Source organism: Aspergillus stella-maris (genome assembly GCF_047715825.1).
Source record: "Aspergillus stella-maris strain CBS 113639 unplaced genomic scaffold BDV14scaffold_96, whole genome shotgun sequence".
NCBI classification, from domain to species: domain Eukaryota; kingdom Fungi; phylum Ascomycota; class Eurotiomycetes; order Eurotiales; family Aspergillaceae; genus Aspergillus; species Aspergillus stella-maris.
The window spans coordinates 40,374-58,718 of record NW_027396890.1 but is presented as its reverse complement, the minus strand read 5'-3'; the positions used below and the strand labels follow the sequence as shown (position 1 = coordinate 58,718).

At 51.5% G+C, this 18,345-nt stretch overlaps 6 protein-coding genes across 6 annotated transcripts; 2 read left to right on the top strand and 4 right to left on the bottom strand.

Moving 5' to 3' along the window:
• The first annotated feature begins 283 nt into the window (after positions 1 to 283).
• On the top strand, positions 284 to 1,813 carry BDV14DRAFT_159770 (Zn(II)2Cys6 transcription factor). The gene is made up of 2 exons (XM_073766735.1): positions 284 to 1,157; positions 1,213 to 1,813. The coding sequence occupies exons 1-2, from the start codon at positions 348 to 350 to the stop codon at positions 1,777 to 1,779; spliced, it is 1,377 nt and encodes a 458-aa protein (XP_073622654.1). The 5' UTR covers positions 284 to 347; the 3' UTR covers positions 1,780 to 1,813.
• Positions 1,814 to 1,839: 26 nt separating this feature from the next.
• Positions 1,840 to 4,096, top strand: BDV14DRAFT_184186 (uncharacterized protein). Its single transcript, XM_073770470.1, has one exon. The coding sequence runs from the start codon at positions 1,950 to 1,952 to the stop codon at positions 3,867 to 3,869; it is 1,920 nt and encodes a 639-aa protein (XP_073622653.1). The 5' UTR covers positions 1,840 to 1,949; the 3' UTR covers positions 3,870 to 4,096.
• On the bottom strand, positions 3,935 to 4,908 carry BDV14DRAFT_159767 (CVNH domain-containing protein). Its single transcript, XM_073766734.1, has 3 exons — positions 4,604 to 4,908; positions 4,441 to 4,553; positions 3,935 to 4,392 (listed from the first exon to the last, which is right to left on the bottom strand). Exons 1-3 carry the CDS (start codon positions 4,807 to 4,809, stop codon positions 4,001 to 4,003), a joined length of 711 nt encoding a protein of 236 aa, XP_073622652.1. The 5' UTR covers positions 4,810 to 4,908; the 3' UTR covers positions 3,935 to 4,000.
• Positions 4,909 to 5,843: 935 nt separating this feature from the next.
• BDV14DRAFT_205435 (ankyrin repeat-containing domain protein) lies at positions 5,844 to 12,549 on the bottom strand (the record flags this gene model as incomplete). Its single annotated transcript, XM_073774733.1, has 8 exons — positions 5,844 to 10,539; positions 10,598 to 11,206; positions 11,269 to 11,293; positions 11,350 to 11,640; positions 11,699 to 11,812; positions 11,879 to 12,092; positions 12,140 to 12,471; positions 12,537 to 12,549. The coding sequence occupies 8 exons, from the start codon at positions 12,547 to 12,549 to the stop codon at positions 5,844 to 5,846; spliced, it is 6,294 nt and encodes a 2,097-aa protein (XP_073622651.1).
• A 734-nt stretch (positions 12,550 to 13,283) lies between these two features.
• On the bottom strand, positions 13,284 to 15,747 carry BDV14DRAFT_159745 (glycoside hydrolase family 1 protein). The gene is made up of 2 exons (XM_073766733.1): positions 15,265 to 15,747; positions 13,284 to 15,217 (listed from the first exon to the last, which is right to left on the bottom strand). The coding sequence occupies exons 1-2, from the start codon at positions 15,426 to 15,428 to the stop codon at positions 13,513 to 13,515; spliced, it is 1,869 nt and encodes a 622-aa protein (XP_073622650.1). The 5' UTR covers positions 15,429 to 15,747; the 3' UTR covers positions 13,284 to 13,512.
• Positions 15,748 to 15,780: 33 nt separating this feature from the next.
• Positions 15,781 to 17,996, bottom strand: BDV14DRAFT_159727 (sugar porter family MFS transporter). Its single transcript, XM_073766732.1, has 4 exons — positions 17,797 to 17,996; positions 17,357 to 17,750; positions 16,926 to 17,311; positions 15,781 to 16,874 (listed from the first exon to the last, which is right to left on the bottom strand). The coding sequence occupies exons 1-4, from the start codon at positions 17,889 to 17,891 to the stop codon at positions 16,139 to 16,141; spliced, it is 1,611 nt and encodes a 536-aa protein (XP_073622649.1). The 5' UTR covers positions 17,892 to 17,996; the 3' UTR covers positions 15,781 to 16,138.
• Between the last annotated feature and the right edge of the window lie 349 nt (positions 17,997 to 18,345).

Below are 18,345 nucleotides of genomic sequence, written 5' to 3'. Positions count from 1 at the left end.
GTATAACAGGGTGGAGCTGGTCTGGCTGGGACGTGGTATTAGGGCAGGGGCAGTGTGCTGAATGGGATTCTGCCCCATCATCGCACAACCACCGGCTTTCAGCAAATGATAGGCGGCTAAAGCTGGTGTTATATGTAGCCACAGCCAGAGAGCTGCTATTCCCACGACCTGCCCTGCCATAGCAGCATCCCACCGGCATTTCGCCCCTTCTCCCACCGGTATCCTGTCTTCGAACTTCTTCTTTGCCTCTGCCTCTTTATCCCTCCGGCTCCCACCGGAACACCACCCACCGGCCTTTAATATACGCCCACCGGCCTTCCCCCATAGCACTGTTTATCATCGCCAAAATGATACAATGCACATACCCCGGCTGCAACGCTCAATACAGACGGAAAGAACATCTAACGCGACACACGAAGAAGCATTATCCCTCTACCACGCGGTTAACATGCGAAATATGTCATAAGAGCTTTGATCGGACTGATTCGTTGCGGAGACACAAGCAATTGCATGCTAGGGAGGGTGATGATGCTGCGCCAAGGACATCCAAGGCTTGCGATCAGTGTCATTCCAGCAAGACAAGATGTGATGGGGGCCAGCCGTGTGCTGTTTGTGCGAGACGTGGTGGAATCTGTACTTTTGAGCGGCTATCGAAGAGGAATCGGACGATGAGTACCGGCCCGACACCTCCGCAGTATAATCGGACGGAAGATATACAAAATGCCCTCGAACTCCATCGCATCAATGCCGAAGCGGGTATTCAAAGCGACACAGATAGTCTAAACGACATCGATGACTCAGGCTACGGCCGACGGGATCCAAACTACCAACGAACAGAAATGGAAGATCTCATGCTGCAGCACGAGAACCAACTTCGTGAACAGGGTCTGCTTGCAAGCCGGTGCAGCGCATCGGGTGGCGGAAAGGCAATGGGCAATGGGGATCTGGATACTGACCACTACATCGATGTATACTTCTCGCACTTTCACTATCAGTGGCCGATGCTACATTGTCGGTCTTTCAGGTTGAGCAACGAGCCGCAGATCTTGTTTCTTGCTGTCGTTATGATTGGGCTTTGGGTGACGGGGGAGAGTTCGGCGCAGGCACGGGCTGAGAGTATGCATGAGAAGTTGGTGACGCTTTTGGAGAATCAGATGGTTTGTTTTCCTTTCATAATTCCTGCGAGGTAGCTGGGACTGACTTGAAGAGCAGAATATCTGGCAAAAGTCCACTCCTTTCGAAAATAAAGAGTGGCCGTTCACAACATACCAAACCATTATCCTTAACGTCATATTCGCAATGACCCGACATAATACACCCCCGGACCTTGAAAAGAGATGCCGCTCTCTCTTGTTAGCAGTAACAATCACCTGCGTAAGAGGCGGACTGTTCAAGTACCCCCTCATGCGCTCTCAAATTGAACCCACAGACAGCGTCCTCTTTACATGGACATACATGGAAGAAATCAAACGGCTAGCACTCACAATCTTCAAGCTCAACCTACATTTTAACACGGGGGTTCTCACATTATCTGACCTTGAATTTCCACCGCCGGATAATGGGTACCTCTGGGATGCACCAGATAGCAAAGAGTTTTATCGACGGTATAACGCACAACTTGAGAGCGGGACGGCGGTAGATGGGAATCCGTATGTTTGTGAGATTGTCAGGGGGTTGAAAGAGGGTAATGGCGGGAATGAGAAGTTGGGGATTCTATTGCAGGCGGATCCTTGGATTGGCCTTGTTGTTCAGCAGGCGAGGTCTACTGGGCTATTATGAAGATTTCTAATGAATTATCAAGATATCGCAAGGCTTCACAAATGCTATCCAGCTCCCACCGGCATGCATTAATAATCGCGGTCCGGAAGTTCGAACACATTTATAAACTAGTATCCTTGCACTCATATAGCGAACCAGCCGCATTAGTTGAACAAGCCCCCGCCCCCCTTATGATGCTTGCCCGGTCAGCTCGATTCTCCGGACCTATCCAAAGATCAAAATCAATGGCGGACACCTTCAGCCGGGTAGGGATCCTATCGCAGGCTCTAGGAAGAGTCTTGTCGCAATTGACCAAAGAGCAAAACATACTCGGTCATGGCCGGTGCAACCATCTTCATCACCACGACCAACAAGACGCTAGTTCATGGTTCCTGCAAATGGACATCTGGGCTCAACTTGAGCTCCTCCGGCAACTCTTCTGTCAGTGGGACCCATCTAAAGCCCCCGACGAGGAAGCCCTCAAAGACATCGACGCAGTCATATCCTACCGAAACAGCCACTCACTCCTTACGCCGTCGTCATCCATTCCATCTCATCTTGCGATCAATAACACGCGTATCTCGCTGTGGAAAGGAGACATTACCACACTCTCCGATGTAACAGCCATCGTCAACGCCGCGAATTCAACACTACTAGGCTGCTTTGCACCATCTCATCGATGCATCGACAACGTCATCCATTCCGCCGCGGGACCAGAACTGAGAATGGCTTGTTACGAAATCATGCAGGAACAGGTCTATGAAGAACCCGTTGGACACGCAAAAGTCACCCCCGGTTTCTGTCTACCGGCAAAGTACGTTATACATACCGTTGGTCCCCAGCTTGAACGTGGGCAGAGTCCGAGTGCGAGGCATAAGGAGCAATTGGCGAGTTGCTATATCGCTTGTCTTGAGGCTGCGGAGGGCCTTCCTGCTCTGCCGGATGGGAGGAAAGTCATTGTTTTCTGCTGTATTTCGACGGGATTATTTGCGTTTCCGTCTGATGTTGCTGCTAATATTGCGTTGGAGGCTGTCACAACGTGGTGTGTTGAGAATCTCGAGACGAGCATAACGGATATAATCTTCGACACGTTCCTCGAGAAGGACTGGGGGTTATACAACGAGAAACTCACCACCCTGATTAACGTCGGCCACAATCCAAATATCAGAATCACCCCAAGCGCAATACCACCACAAATAACCCCGACTGCATCCCAAGCGTTACAAAAAGCTCGAACCTGGCTGCACAACGCAGACTACGTCATCATCTCCGGCGGCGCTGGTCTATCCTCCGCAACAGGCCTAGACTACACCTCTCACACCCTCTTCGGCACCCATTTCCCCGCCTTCACAAAACTCGGTCTAAACTGTCTATACGACGTATTCGGGTACGCAGGTTGGAAGTCACCGAAGCAGAAATGGGGATACTACTTCAACCATCTTCGAATGGTCACGGAGTGGCCCGAGAGCCAGCTTTATGCGAAATTGTTGAATATAGCGGATCGATTTGGGAAGAGATATTTTGTCCGCACGAGTAATGCGGATGGATTCTTCGCTAAGAATGGGTTTACTCCTGCGCGGATCTCGACGCCCCAGGGAGGGTATGGGTTTTTGCAATGTTTTGCTAAGTGTCGCAAGGAGGCTGTGTTTCCATCTGCGCCGTTTCTTGATGCAGCGGTGCCATACTTGGATCCTATTTCTCAGGAGTTAACTGATAAGAGTAAGATCCCGAGGTGCAAGTACTGCGGTGGTGAACTTACGCTTTGTGTAAGAGGTGGTGATTATTTTAATGATGTCTCGTTTCGAGGGCAGGAGGGGGAGTATAGACGGTTTGTTGAGCACGTCTCGTCAACCACCAACCAAGGCGCTAGAGAAAGTGGAACTGTGGAGCCGAAGTGTGTGATCCTTGAACTGGGCGTTGGAATGAATACGCCTGCTGTGTTGAGGTGGCCTGATGAAGAGTTGGTTGAGGAGGGTAATGGAGGATTTAGACTTATTAGAGCTGGTATTGGTGCAGCGGGATGTGCGCCTTGGGACCTTGAGGAGGCAGGACTAGCTGTGGGGATCAATGGGGATCTCAATTCTATTATTGAGTTATTGGGATCCAGTTAGTTAAATGCCGCGAATGCTCTCAGCATATTTTATTTCTCAGCCTGTATGTACAGATTGTGCTATATACAAATATACAATCCCTCCGTTGCGGACAACCTTTTCTCTGAGCCAGGATAGTTACCAGCAGTAAATCAGTAATCAGCATTCCACAGCGGCTTCGATGAAAAAGCTTCAACAGTCGAATCGAACGCAACACAAGTATCATCGTTATCAATAGTGAAAGTCGCAACAGCAGTAGTGCAGTCAGTATCCTCATAGGCAATAATCTCCCACCCCTCGTTGGAGGAGGTAATACCAGAAGTGTAAAGGATGGGCTGGACGCCAATGCGCGCGTAGTAGCAGTCGGTCGGGTTGTTCAGGCTGAGCGTGACGCCGGTAGAGGCGCAGGTGTCGTCGATGGTGGAGAGGGCGATTTGGACCGCGAAGTCGGAGGGGACAGCGACGGAGGAGTCGGAAGGGATGTCGGTGATTGCACCGGTTTGGTTCGAGAGGAGGTGGCCTTCGTAGTTGGCAATGTGCTCCTCTACTTTTTGTTAGCTAGAAATTGTGTGAAAGGGTTTCCGATGCGTACCCAAGTTGATGGTAGTGTCGCGGTAGCTAGAAGATGAAGCAATGCTGCACTGGCAGGAAAGGGTAGCAGTGTCGGTCAGCGAGCAGTCGCTACAAGAGCTGCGGTAGCTTCCACTGCGAGTTGTCAGTGTTTTCAACGCCATTCCAGAGATAGAGAGGCGTACTCTTCGGTCCAGGTCAGAGTGCCATCGCTGTTGCTAAGCTTGTTGTTCAGGAAGACACTGCTGGTGATCTCATTTCCATTGCCATCAGGGCAGGTTCCGATGAGCCAGGCGTTGTTGAGCGAGATGTCAGTGCACTCAGAGGAGTAGCCCTGAGCAGCAGCGAGAGTGGCGCCAGCAACGGCGAGAAGAACGGAAGTGCTGTACATCTTGACTAGTGTATATCTGACTGGTCTGTTAAAGGAGCAGAGTCGAGAGCGGGAAACGGTGCTTTTATAGATCAAGCTATTGGTCCATCAGGTTGTACCACCAACGCGCGAAACAATCTAAGCTCGCACTCAGATTCGCATGTCGGAATTATGCAGGGACCATGACTCGAACAAGAACTAGATGCGACGCCAGGCGACGCCGTCATTCGCGAGACTCAGCTGTGTGCTCCACTAGTGAGATCCTGCAACGAGTTGGCCCCATCGGCGTTATTCAGGAACGTGTGAAGGATTCAAGTTTCTGCAAGCTGCAGCTTAGAGCTGAATTCCCAAGGTTAGTAATATCTTGTTCCACCGACGACTCTGTGTGCGGGACTATGAACGCTTGGGGTGGTATATTGCACCCATGGCCCAACACCTCTGCCCTGGCTTTGCCGGCTCGAGGTCGCCCCTCTCCGACTCCTAGACTGAGGTCGCATTATACTAAGCCCCCAAAGCTGAAGGACTTAGACCATGTAACCTCCTCGTCCAAGCCCGAGCGGGTTGATCTTGCCATGTCCTGGCAATCTTCCCACCAACGTCTAGACCAAGCGCTAGGGTGGGATTTCCGCCCCCAACGAGGATTTCAAGGTGGGTTAAAAAGTGACAAAATATTTGCTAAGCACTGTCAGCGCGTGGGAAGCTTGTTGGAAACTTATTTGCGGTGAGCTAAGCTAAAGTGTGCTCGAGTCCATTGCCTCGATCCCGGTTGTGGTGCGTACTTGTTTCAAGCCTCGAAGGATGCAGGTCCCAACGGGCTTTATAGGGCTTCATAACAATTGAACGCTTCATACGCTGCCAATGAGAATTGGCACTTCCATGATGCCAGACGTCAAGGGCATTGATTGTCTTCGCGGAGATCGGCGCATCGTAGATCTGATCATTCCGACTCTTCTCACCTGACCCACCCAATTCTTGTGGAAAAGGACTACCATTGTGAGCACTACGCACATTGTGCTGCATATGATTGATATATCTCTACCACGTAAAGAACGTCCCTAATTCGCGTCGTCCTCGGAGGAACCCTCGACAGACTGTTCATCGTCCGCACGGCTCTCCCGCGCACTTCCCCCCCGGTCACAGTCATCCTCTCCACTCGATTCATTATCGGACTCGCTACTGCTACTGTCGTATTCACTGGACTCCTCGCTAAACTCAGACGTGCTAGAATCTGCCACACTGGAGTCCCATGAACTGCGCGAGCCCTTATCATCGTAATCACTGTCATCGCTGTCATCGGTATCCTGCACAGAACACCAATAGGACCTCGCTAAAACATCGCCGTGCAGGTTTTTAGCTTCCATATCGTATGCAGTTTCCAGCATACGGATATATTTCACGGTATCTTTCTTACGGCTGCTCCGACGCATGCGTTGCATAGCTGCCACGCGAACAGTCTTTCCACTTTGTGATACTGCATGTATATCAGCGCCGCGAAGCAGCAAGAGGCTAATAACTGGTTTTGGATCGGGACCGAAGCGACTAAGGACAGAGTAATGCAACGGCGTCCGCCCTTTAAGGTCTTTGGCGTTAGGTTCGGCACCTTTGTCGAGCAGCATTTCGACTAGGTCACGGTCACGGTTCGCTGCAAGTCGATGCAGACCAGTAGCTCCTTCATTATCAGTCATCTCCAGGTGGTGCTTGAGGTGCGGCAACAGCAGATAGAGCATGTTGGCATAGGTTTCATGCCGAGATTTCGGGTGGTAGACGCAGCGATGGAGGACTGTTTGGCCCTTGTTGTTTTCCCCTGTCATATCGGCACCTCGCGTGAGAAGAAGGCGTACAACACCGTCGTGCCTGTGTTTGATAGCTTTGAATAAGGCTGTATTTCCGGCATTGTCACGATGGTTGATACCGCTGCCTCTGTTTAGGAGTAAACGAATCATTGATGATCTTCCATGTTTTGCTGCCATCATTAGGGCTGTCTGGCCTTTTCTATTGTGTTTGTCGACATTAAGCTCTCCATCTAACAGTTTTTCAACGATTGAAATGTGCCCATTTGCTGCCGCCCGATGCAGGGGAGAGTCACCCGCAATATCTCCTGACTCTGATACAGCACCGAATCTGGTTAACAGCGTAAATATTGAGTTCCAACCGTTGCTAGCCGCCATAAGCAATGAACTTCGCCCCGTCTTGTCCTCAACGTCTGCGTTGGCTCCATGCTCTAACAAGAGCGACACAACAGCCTCATGCCCATGGCATGCAGCCTGGTGCAGAGGTGTTTGTCCGTACACGTCAATGTCCCCAGGATCCGCCCCGTGGTCCAGTAATAATTGCACTATTCCCACATTTCCAGATGCCGCGGCAGCTTGGAGTGAAGTTCCGTATTTTCCACATTGACTGCGTGTACTATCCTTGTGCCATCCTTCTGCAAGGGTGGTCCAGCGAGAGTAGAAACGAGAGCTGGGTGCAGGTCGGCGAGACCCCTTGGGCTTACCACCTTCACCCTTGACATCGGCACCTGCTTGGATCAGCTGTCGGACAATCGCCTCGTGCCCTCCAGCCGCGGCAGCCTGTAGGGCAGTCCCAAACTCGCCACCTCGCTTGTTTATATCGGTGTCTTCATATCCGACTAAAATGCTTACAATCTCGCCGTGCCCACCTTGCGCCGCGGCTTGAAGAGCTGTACCGTATCTGCCTGTCACGGCATTGACATCGGCACCGCATTCAAGGAGTCGTTTTAGGATGTCAGAGTGGCCAGTAGCTGCTGCGAGTTGCAAAACCGTGCAGCTATGTTCGCCTCTCAGGTTGACATCCGCCTTGTGCTGTAGAAGGCGGTTTACAATCTCCGCATGGCCGCCACAAATTGCACCATGCAAGGCAGTCACGCCATGTTCGTCGACGAAGAACGCTGGTCGCATGGTCTTATAGTCCTCACTGTAAGCCGACAGACGGTAGTCAAGATCCTGTTCGTTTATGTCGACCCCGCCTTCCAGCAGTATTTGGACGATCTTGTCATGGCCGTGGAAAGCAGCAGAGAACAGATTCGACACCGTCGCATCACGCTCTTTCAACATCCGGTTCATTATATCGTGGTTCCCCAGTTTGCAGGCTTCTTCAAAAACGGAGCTGCCAACCCGGACTCCCTGGTCCAACAATAAATGCACGACCTGGTAATGTCCTTCCTGTATTGCATGCTCCAGAGCGGAATGCATGTCACCTGTTTTAATCCCATGCTTTAGAAAGAGCCGAACAACATTCAAATGGCCGTATTGTGCTGCAGAGATCAAGCCTTTGCTCAAGGGCGATGCACCCCTAGTGGATCTCTTCGGCTTAGTCTTGGAACTACCCTGTGGCATCTTCATCCCATCCAGAAGCATCCGAACAGTCGATAGATGCCCCTGCGCAGCAGCACACTGCAACGGCGAAGACCAATGGTCCTCATCCATAGATGAAGCAATATCATTCTGATTACCCTCACCGACGGGATAGGCAAAGGAGATACCCTTTTGGACAGGATTTGCCCCGCGTGCTAGCAGAGAGGCAGCCATCTCATCGTCACCCACGAAAGCGGCCAGCTGAAGTGCGTCGTTCACGTCAGAATTGGGTTCGTCCAGCTCCGGAATTCGGTGAATCAAAAACTTGACCAGCTGTATGTGGCGACCAGTCACAGCGGCACGTACTGGCGTACCAAAATCACTGCTGTCGGCCTGGATATTGGAACCACGATCAAGAAGAAACTTCACGATGCGCGAGTGACCTTCCAGGCATGCAACTTGCAACGCATCCCCAATTGCTGCTCCAAGGTCAAACAAAAGTTTCACGGAGCTGAGATGATCACCGGCAGCAGCCGCTTGCAGTGATGTGCCAAATGATCCCCCTCTAATCGATGGGTTTGCGCCTCGCGCCAATAACAATTTTAGAATATCATCATAGCCATCTCGTGCGGCAGCCTGTAGCGGTGTAGCGTAGGTCCCTGCAACTAGGTTTGGATTTGCGTGGTGGTCTAGCAGAAGCCGCACAAGGTCGCAGTTGCCCGAACGCGCAGCTGCCTGCAGAGCTGTCCCGTAGACTCCAGCCTGGACATCAACAGCAGCCCCTCTTTCAAGGAGTAGTTCAGCAACAGTGAGGTGTGAGCGGCGAGAGGCTGCTATCAGCGGGGTTCCATATGTTCCGTTCTGGGAGTTAACATCTGCGTTCGATTCCAAAAGCATCTTCATAATGGCCACACTACCACCGACTGCCGCTGCTTGCAAGGCACTGCCATACCTACCCCCCTCCGCGTCGACATCAATTCTAGGGACAAGGAGAAGCTGCCTCACCACGTCTTCGCGACCAGCGCGTGATGCAGCGTGAAGGGCTGGGCCAAACCCGGACTTGATAAGATTCACGTCCAAAGTCCTGTCGAGGATTAACTGCATCGTGATCTCTCTTTGGGCCTCCCACGACGTAAGCCAGTGTTTCTCCCGATGATTCTCCTCTATTATACGCTCCACATCTCTTTTCACACCGTCGGAAATTGGTTGCCCAAGTGCAGTGCCATCTACCGCGTCATAGTCACCGCCGGGGGCATTTGCGGCAGCTCCCATGGACAAGAGCTCCTTGACAACATGAAGATGGCCGCGGAAAGATGCCCCTTGCAAAGCAGTCCCAAATTGTCCCCCTTCAGCTTCTAGATCAACACTATGACTTATCAGCTGCCTGACAACCGCAAGATGGCCGTGCAGTGCAGCTGCTTGGAGCGCTGTTCCAAACCGCCGACCTTGAACTCGTGCGTTTGCGCCTCGACATAGTAGAACATCAACAATTGCTTCTCGTCCAGATAGACACGCTCGAATGAGGGCCGTTTCTCCGAACGCGTCCTTCGCATCCACGTCCGCCTTGCCGGATAACAATTCCTCCACAATCGCCAGATGACCATATTGGGCAGCCAGGTGAAGTCCACTGGCTCCCAAGTCGTTCTTTTGATTTATCGAGTCAGGTGCTTGTTCTCGATACCACCTTGCAACTTCTACAAAGCCAAATGCACACGCAGCAAAGAAGGCCGTATCCGGGGAGCTGATGACTTGAAGAACTCTGTCCTTGAACTCATCATTCCACTTCAATATCCCCGAGACTCGTTCAAGCTGTCGCAACCATTGACGAAACCACGGGACAACGTCGTCTTTGAAGAGGCGCAGATCGCTCAGTGCCTCTTCTATTCTCGGCACCTGTTGTGCTATCCCCACTTGTTCGACGTGGAATATCCAATACAGGACGACAAAGCACTCGAGTGGCTCCTGCTTCAAGGACGGCTGCTCCGGCATTGGGACCCCGTCAGTCACATACCGGAGACATACATCGGCCATGGTTGCGTGTCGTTTCCCCGGACTAAAATCTTCCAGGGTCTCGAAGAAGTCTCTAGCCGAGGCGTGAATAAACCTGAAGGTGTTCAGATTCTCATCGACCATCACTAGGTTGCTGCAGCTGTCAAGTATTACTGACTGAGAAAGTGACTGGACACCCACGTGCATAGAGAGGGCAGAGATGATCGCTTCCTTTTCAATTGACATCTCGGCACAAAGCAGCCACCGCACCAGTGTAACTGCTATTTTGCGCATGGTACTGCCTGCGTCTTCTATCTTTTCATAAATGGCAGAGTACAACGCCAAGAGCCCTGGAGGGACTTCCCGGACGCGCTGCAAGAAATCGTCCTGGAATAGGGTTTGTCTGGGGTCGTTCAGTATGTCGATTTGCAACTTCACCCAGAGGAACCTGAATATAGGATTAGCTTGCTATCAAAGGCAGCGTTTGTATTGTCATTGATCCTCACATTCCCTGTGCACCACTGACCAGCGCCTCGCCTAAATCCTTTTGCCAACCGTCCGAAACAGGAATCTTCCTCAGCTTCATCCTATCGACACATTCGGCGGCTTTGATATCAGCGAACAATTGAAGGTCTTTCAGATTCCCAGCCGTGTCAATCATAGACGCGTCCCGGTATGTATTCATCTGCGATGCGATATTCGCGGAGGGCCGACTAGATATGAGAATCTTCACAGCCCCCTTGGCGTCGTGTAGTAGATATGTTATGAGATCGAATACCTCCCGCTGCTGAATTGAATTGCATTCGTCAACAGCGTCAATGAAGATCATGGTGGTACCCTGATCGGTCAAATCCAGAAGAAGATCCCTCGTGTCAGGGAATGCAAGAACTTCGTTTCCGTACCCTTGATCGTGGATATCCTGATACTTGCGCACTACAGGACCACGTATGGGATCTCCAGGGTTGACGCGGGATATCTGTTTGATGATGGACCGGGTTATTGCTTCAGGACCTGCGTCCTCATGGTTGGTCGTATTTCGAGAGCAATAAATGTAAGCCAGAGGGCCCGCCGTGGCCGTCTTCAGGTTCGCTCGCACGCTGTCAACAATCAAGGACCTAGGTACAGTTATTAGCATTATTACTCAATGTTTACTCTCTTTTTTAGCAGGCCTTCATACATCAACGTGCTTTTACCAGTGCCGGCTGTTCGAACGTTAGCTATCTCTATATACGCACAGGAACTGAAACCAACAACATACGCTGTCCGTGAAGCCACAGAATTCCCGATCCGGGCGATGAACGCCATTGCTTATACTGCGATTCGTTGAAGATCCACAACCCAGTTCCTTGCAGGCGGCTAATTCGAAGACTCTGATGGTGCCTATCGTACGTCGCCGGAGAGAACCAGTCAAGGATTGCTTTTGCCTGTTCGCTCTTCATATTCTTGACCAGGTCTCCCATCCCCTCATGGATGGTTTGCACTGGCTGTCGAAACTCTTCCAACGCCTCTCTCAGCAACTTCTGGTTCTTCGATAAGGCGTCGCGTGCTCCTATCTACATCAGCAAGATTGAACCTCCGTAGGTCTGCGGCGAGAAGTCAACTCTTACTCTCTGCATCGATTAACCGAGCTAAGTCCTCGACAATGACCTGTTGCGTGCGAATGGCGTCCATTGCCTTCTCGAGCTCGTCGAAGGTCATCCGGACGCCCTCGACAATTCGCCCTTAAACCTGTCAGTGCTGGAAACCCTCGTAAACGACGGCGAGTGCCAGTGCTTCCCGTTACCTACTTGCTGTTCCAGCTTCATAATACCTCTTCAGACTCACGGTAAACGTCATGATAGACGAGTAAAGCCTGACCAATTCCCCCTGCAATACACTTTTTATCTGTGAGCCCCCATGGAGATACAGGTTTTCGAACACGGTATACCGTGGAACCAGGATAGTCAGCATTTGGACTCCCTCATGTGCGAGCTCAGAGTGCTCGGAGTACTTCACGGCGATCTATTTCCGTCAATAAGGGTGGCACAGAAAAGAGGCAAAAATCACACCTGGAGCCCCAACCCGAGAACCGCCCATGGTATCGCCATATGTACTGGGTCCAACGCTGCTATCGCATCGCCTAGCGTCTTAAACTGGGCCACTTTTTCAATCGCTCTGCTAAAGAGAGTATGTAAATCGCCCCTTGCCCCATCCCGGCGTTTGTACGTCCATCTCCTTTTTATGCTCTCTGCTTCTTTTGTCTTTGCGGAGGCAATGATGTCGTCGAGGGATTGAAGTTTGTTATCTGCGTGCGTAGATACAATGGCTTTGTCCTCCTCGCTGAGAGATTCCAGGGCCTGTGCCCAGGCTGATGAGGGATGTGCTTGGTGGGAGGGATGTGCTTGGTGGGAGGTTAGTCGGATTCAGTAAAAGGGGGAAGGGTCATGGTAAGGAACCTCAGCTTACAAGGGTCTGCCATATCAAAAGCTGACGCCGCAAGAACGGAGGAATGCCCCCAACATACATGTTTATCAAGGTCTTATCACTCAAGAAATGGCGCCATTTGAGGCTGCGCAGCTGATAAATCCACAGCCCCGCGCTAAGAGGCTTGGGCTGCAACATGCTGACGGTAGGCGACTGCCTCAGGTATTTCTGAAAATGTATCTTCGTCACCTTTGTTGTGGGAGTCAAGCTCACTTCATGAACGAACACCGGAAACTCAGGACCGGAAACTCAGGAAGGCCGTGGTCTGTTCCTTCCCCCCGAATAGGGAATGAAAATTTTATCAGAGGGTGCGACCTATAGCAGTGGTACCGCTCCTTCCAGTGAAGGATTGATATTCGAACCCTGGAGATGAGGAAGGAAAGATCAGCCGCGTACATGCGAAACTAGAAACTACAAATGTTTCCGGTTCCCGGGCCCGTCAGGCATCAGTAGCTACACCTCATCTCCTGGTAGGCTCCGCTCACTGACTAGGAGCGATAGGCTAGTTTGGATTACAATATCATCGTATCTCATACATCTGTACGAAAGTTCTCGCTTCAGCTGGCCAAGCTCTCTATCCACGTCGGTTATCATTCGTCCTGCCTTTGGGTCAAAAGAATCGAGTTCCGCCGCAGAGTACGTGGCACTACCTTAGTATAGTACGTACGGGAATGCTGACAGGGTCTATCGGAATTCAACTGTCATCCACCTGTGCGATCCGCTATCTCCGCTCATTTCAAACTATATGTTCCGCTGATATTATAACTAGGCCGTTATGTGACTTGCCGCTCAAAACAGTCCGATGTATCAAACATGTCTTAGGACGAGGGTAGAAAACATCGAGAGCTGCAAAAGAACGTTATGTCTTTTGGAAAAGGATAGTTTAAGCAACGTCAATGCGAAACATATACATTGCGCAAACAACACAACATCACAGAAATGCCTTCATTTACCCCTTTCACTTCTCCCTCGGATACCCCAACCCATTCCTAGCCCCCACAAAATCCACCATATCAAAAAAACTCTTCTTATAAAACCTCTCCATCGTGGTGCGATTAACAACCTGAATCCCAAACTGGCTTTCATAGTCCCCAAACTCCCAGTTATCCATGAAGCTCCACGCGAATGCACCTAGGACATGCACGCCGTCTTCCCAGATTGCCTTGAGTGTTTCGCTGAGGTAGGACAGGTAGTATGTGCTTCGGGGACTGTCGAAGAGTTGGTCGGTCAAGTCTTTGGAGGCTTCGTTGTATACGGGGAATCCAAATTCGCCGATTATGATGGGTTTGCGGAAGGTTGAGTAGAGGTAGTTGAGGTAGGATCTTAAGTATGTGGGGGTGATGTAGACGTAGGAATGCGAGCGGTAGCCGATGTTCCAGCCATAGATGTTGACTGTTTCTTGGGTTGTGCAGTAGGGGTATAGACTGTTGGTGGTCATGTTTTGCTTTGAACAGGCCTCGATTCCGCCATCTGGGGCGGAGACAACTGTTGCGGTGTATGGGTCTACGCCAAAGAAGTCGGTTGAGTTGGCGAAGTAATCCAGTTGTTCGGTAGTGAGTGGTTCAGCGCCGGGGAGGGTCTTCAGAATTGATTCAGGATACTGCTCGCCCAGACAGAGAGGGTTGCCGAAGCCACCGAGCTGCATCTCGTTGAAGCGGTTGGCAGCGTCAATGTCTGTTTGATTCTCAGGGTTCTTGGGGACGCCGAAGTTGTTGTTTAGCTTAAAGCCGATTTTTCCAGTGCCCTTGAGTTCCTCATGGTAGTAGTGGTAAAGCTCTGCATGCGCCTGGACGACGTTGTGGATGCCAGTGAAGTTAAACGCGTACAGCAGTGGCTCGTTGAATGTCGTCCATAAAGGAACGCGATCAGCAAAATGTGTAAACAGAATCTTGCCGTAGTTGACGAACGAGTCGACAAACTCAGGATGCCAGTAGCCTCCGTTGGTGTAACCGATATCGGCGGCTGCAGACATGTTGGTATCTTTGAGGAAATACCACGGAGTGTCGAAGTGGATCATTGTGACGACCGGCTCCATACCGACCTCAAGGACATAGTCAATCAGGTCACTGTAGTGGTTGATGCCTTCTTCGTTGATTGGACTTCCTGGTACAGTGAAGGGGAGAATGCGAGACCACGGAATGGAGAAGCTGTAGTACTTGACACCCATTGCCGCAAGACGCTGAATGTCCTGCTTGTAGAGGTAGTAATTCTCATTCGTGATGTAGTCCTTTGGGCTTTCGTCCCGGACAAGCTTTTCCATGAGCGTTGGTGCACGTCCTTCGAGCCCAATGGCACCTTCAATCTGGGCAGCAGATGCAGCGACGCCAAACATAAAGTCTTCGGGGAAGTTATAGCAGTCTGTAGGGCCAAAGTAGTCGCGAGGTGGAAGGACGAGCTCAGATGAAGGAACCGGTGTCGGGCTGACAGTACTTGTGTATAGACCGACGCCGGTGTAGTTGACCAGACTGGCAGCCTGCCACTGTGAGGACCACGCGGCTTGGCCGTACTTGTCGTCGGTGTCGGTGGCAGTTATGTGAGTTTGGTTAGGCAGCCAGCTGCCCCAGGTCGTTGTCAACAGCGACGTTCCCCAGATCTCGAGGGCCTCTGCGGACCCCGGTCCGAAGGTAAATATAGTCGTTGGGCTTGGAACAGAAGTCGCATAGCTACTAGATTAGCATAAAAGGGAGAGTAGAAGTGCGGAATAACATACCGAACAGTCTCATTCTGAGAGTACTCAAACGGATCAAAGCGATAGCTTGGGGTCGCAGCAGCAGCAGTGCATTGGGGACGAGCAGTGTACCCGGTAGTCGTAATGTAGAGCTCCTGGGCAGATACGCCCGCTGCAATAGCAGCCAATGCCAGACGGTACTTCATTTTGCCCTTGGAACACACAATGGGATCCGACTGAGGACGCGGGGCGCTTTATACTGCTGAAAAATCGGATAACCCGCGAGTCCACATCGCAACTCGAGGGCATCGGGGTAAATAGCCCGAAAAGATTGTGTCCACCATATCGAAATGGAAGGTGCAACCACTCGAGCTGGAGATTGACGTCGGCCAATGCATGGAATGTGGGGTGAGCAGGTGAAGAAGACAAAGGAAACCCCCTGCAGAAACTTGGAAGTTGGAGAACCCCACGGGGAGAATGGCAGGGCTGGTAGCTGTCTCCGGTAATTCTCCGAGGAACTGCTGTTTACTCCAACTTAACTACATTCTGAATAGCCTCGGCTGTTGTTTGCTTTGAGTGGAGGCCGGTTATGGGCGGAGGCCAATTAGGCAGTGCTGGGCATATTCATTGGATAATTCGGCTATATGTCCGACTAGACTACGCCCTTTCATTCTTTTACACCTAATCAACATTCTGGGACGAATGGACAACAATTCAAACATCAGAGGTATCATTCTCATTAACCTGGGTACATCATGCGCAGTAGCTCGGATGGATGTACCTTGTAGCAGATGGTATGTAGGTTCGTCTGCGAGAGTATAAATCCCACGAAACGAATAGATTAGAACCCGAGATCTCAAACTCACGTAGCAATGAGCGAGCCCAGATCCCATGGGCAAATTGAAGGCGACCGAAATTAAGCAGTAGTCTCAACATGCGTCTCAGTAGTGGTTGTCCCAGCAGGCTTTTCATCAAGCCCCTTATTAAGCGCAACATCACCCTGCTCCGCCTTACGAATATGCTGATACTGCACGCGCGTATTCCATGGCTTAATATCAGTCTGGAACATGGCGTCGACATCCTCGAGCGTTTTGCCCGCAGTCTCAGGGAAGAAGAAGAACACGTGGATGGTCATGGTTGCGCAGAAGACGCCGAAGAGGATGTATACCTTCCACTTGATGTTCTCAAAGGCAGGCGGGACGAAATAGGATAGAGCAAAGTTGAAGATCCAGTTTGAGGAGGTCGTTACGGCCACGGCCTTGCCTCGAAGACGCAGGGGGAAGAGTTCGGGTGGGTAGATCCATGATACGGGACCCCAGGTTGGTGCGTACGATGCGACGAAGAGGTATGTGCATGCGATGATACCCTTTGCTGCGGATTGAGCATCAGACATGTCCCATGATTCTTCGGCGACGTTGTCTACTCCGCCTGGGGGAGCGGGTTTGCCGTAGGTGGCCATGATGCCGGCGTTGGCGAACATGAAGATCATCATGAGGGTTGAGCCGATGAGGAGCGGGACGCGACGCCCCCAGCGGTCGATGAAGATGAGGGCGAAGACGGTCATGACAACGTTGATCACGTATTGGATGGACGAGGCGACGAGGTTGGCGTTGCCACTGAGGCCGGCCATGCCGAAGACGTAGGTGATGTACCTGGCAGTAGTTAGCATTGCATATATAAGAAGATGTTGGTTGGGGACATACAGCATCATAACGTTCATTCCAGTCAACTGCGACCAGATCTGCGTAAACATGCCGATATGCGTACGGTTAATCATATTCGGCTTGAACAGATCAAGGTACGATGCGTCCGCATTAGCGCGCTCAAACTCGCACATCTCGCGGATCTCACGCAGCTCAGTCTGCACGAAGAGATCGTTGTGATCACCCTTGGCGTGGACGAGTGCCAATGTGTCGTGGCACTCTTCCCAACGGTCCTTCTTTGCCAGCCAACGGGGAGACTCAGGCATGAAGAAGAGGGCGAAGAAGAGGATCACGGCGGGAATCATTTGCAGACCCCAGGGGAGACGCCAGGCGGTGTCGCCGGTGATGAAGCTGCAGCCGTAGGAGATGTAGAACATGATAAGGATCTATACAGTTAGTCTAGCTCGACCAAGGGGAGAGGTGAGACATACACCCCAGGTAATAGCCCACTGCTGAGCACCAACAACAGTACCACGCTTCGAAGGCTGCGCCAGTTCCGAAACATACACAGGAACCTGAGCACTGCAGATACCAACAGACAACCCGTTGATGAAGCGGCCGGCGACAAGCTGACCAACACTGAAAGAGGAGCAGGTGATAGCACTACCAATGCACCAAATGATCGCACCAGTCTGGATAGCCTTGCGTCGACCAAGCCAGTCCGTTATGATACCGGAGAGTAGAGCACCGACAAAGGAACCACCAGGCATGGCGGCGGAGATACCACCCTGGTTTGCAGAGGTAGGGCCCGCGCATTTGCCTTCGTCGTCAAAGGCATCGGGGCCGCCTTGGTTGAACGCGCATTTGTACTGTTGTGTTCCGAGACTATACGATCAGCATCGCCAGCCAACATAGGTGAGGGGAGACATACATAGCAGACATGGACGCAATATCGAAACCAAACAGGGCACCACCAATGACCGCAATGGTCGTGATGACATAGATGTTTGCGAAGGTGAAGCCCATCTTGACGGCTGCCCAGTCGGACTACCAGATCGACTGCAGTTCTTGTCAACAATCACAGATCAGAAATAAAGACTAAAAGAACCCCCCGGGAAAATGGCGCATTTAAGGCGAGCGGACGCGGGGTAGCTGCGCTACTGCACTGGCCTGTCGCCCTCCTGTCACAACATCTGATCAGTTGCGCTGCACATGGCACCAGCTCTTGTTCTGCGCGATGGATTGCATCCATGTTTCACCTGGCTTCCTGCAGTGCTATTGGATGGACACGCGTTGCGAGTCAGGGAGATGCCAGGGTAGCATTGATGGCATGGTCGTCCTCCAATGGGGGTCAAACTTAGGGAAAACTCTGAGCTGGGCTGACCTGGGGTTGGGTGTCCCGGGGTGGGGATGCAACACATTGTCCCGAATGACCGAGAATGGGATTATGGTAATTAGTTGTAGGGTAAATCTATGGCTA

Coding starts and splice junctions, on each gene's coding strand:
- BDV14DRAFT_159770 (XM_073766735.1), top strand. CDS start 348: ATGATACAATGCACATACCCCGGCTGCAACGCTCAATACAGACGGAAA. Junction 1,158..1,212: donor CGCTTTTGGAGAATCAGATG/GTTTGTTTTCCT, acceptor CTTGAAGAGCAG/AATATCTGGCAAAAGTCCAC.
- BDV14DRAFT_184186 (XM_073770470.1), top strand. CDS start 1,950: ATGATGCTTGCCCGGTCAGCTCGATTCTCCGGACCTATCCAAAGATCA.
- BDV14DRAFT_159767 (XM_073766734.1), bottom strand. CDS start 4,809: ATGTACAGCACTTCCGTTCTTCTCGCCGTTGCTGGCGCCACTCTCGCT. Junction 4,554..4,603: donor ACTCTGACCTGGACCGAAGA/GTACGCCTCTCT, acceptor GACAACTCGCAG/TGGAAGCTACCGCAGCTCTT. Junction 4,393..4,440: donor CGACACTACCATCAACTTGG/GTACGCATCGGA, acceptor AACAAAAAGTAG/AGGAGCACATTGCCAACTAC.
- BDV14DRAFT_159745 (XM_073766733.1), bottom strand. CDS start 15,428: ATGAAGTACCGTCTGGCATTGGCTGCTATTGCAGCGGGCGTATCTGCC. Junction 15,218..15,264: donor TCTCAGAATGAGACTGTTCG/GTATGTTATTCC, acceptor CTAATCTAGTAG/CTATGCGACTTCTGTTCCAA.
- BDV14DRAFT_159727 (XM_073766732.1), bottom strand. CDS start 17,891: ATGGGCTTCACCTTCGCAAACATCTATGTCATCACGACCATTGCGGTC. Junction 17,312..17,356: donor AGTGGGCTATTACCTGGGGT/GTATGTCTCACC, acceptor CTAACTGTATAG/ATCCTTATCATGTTCTACAT. Junction 16,875..16,925: donor GGAATGAACGTTATGATGCT/GTATGTCCCCAA, acceptor AACTACTGCCAG/GTACATCACCTACGTCTTCG.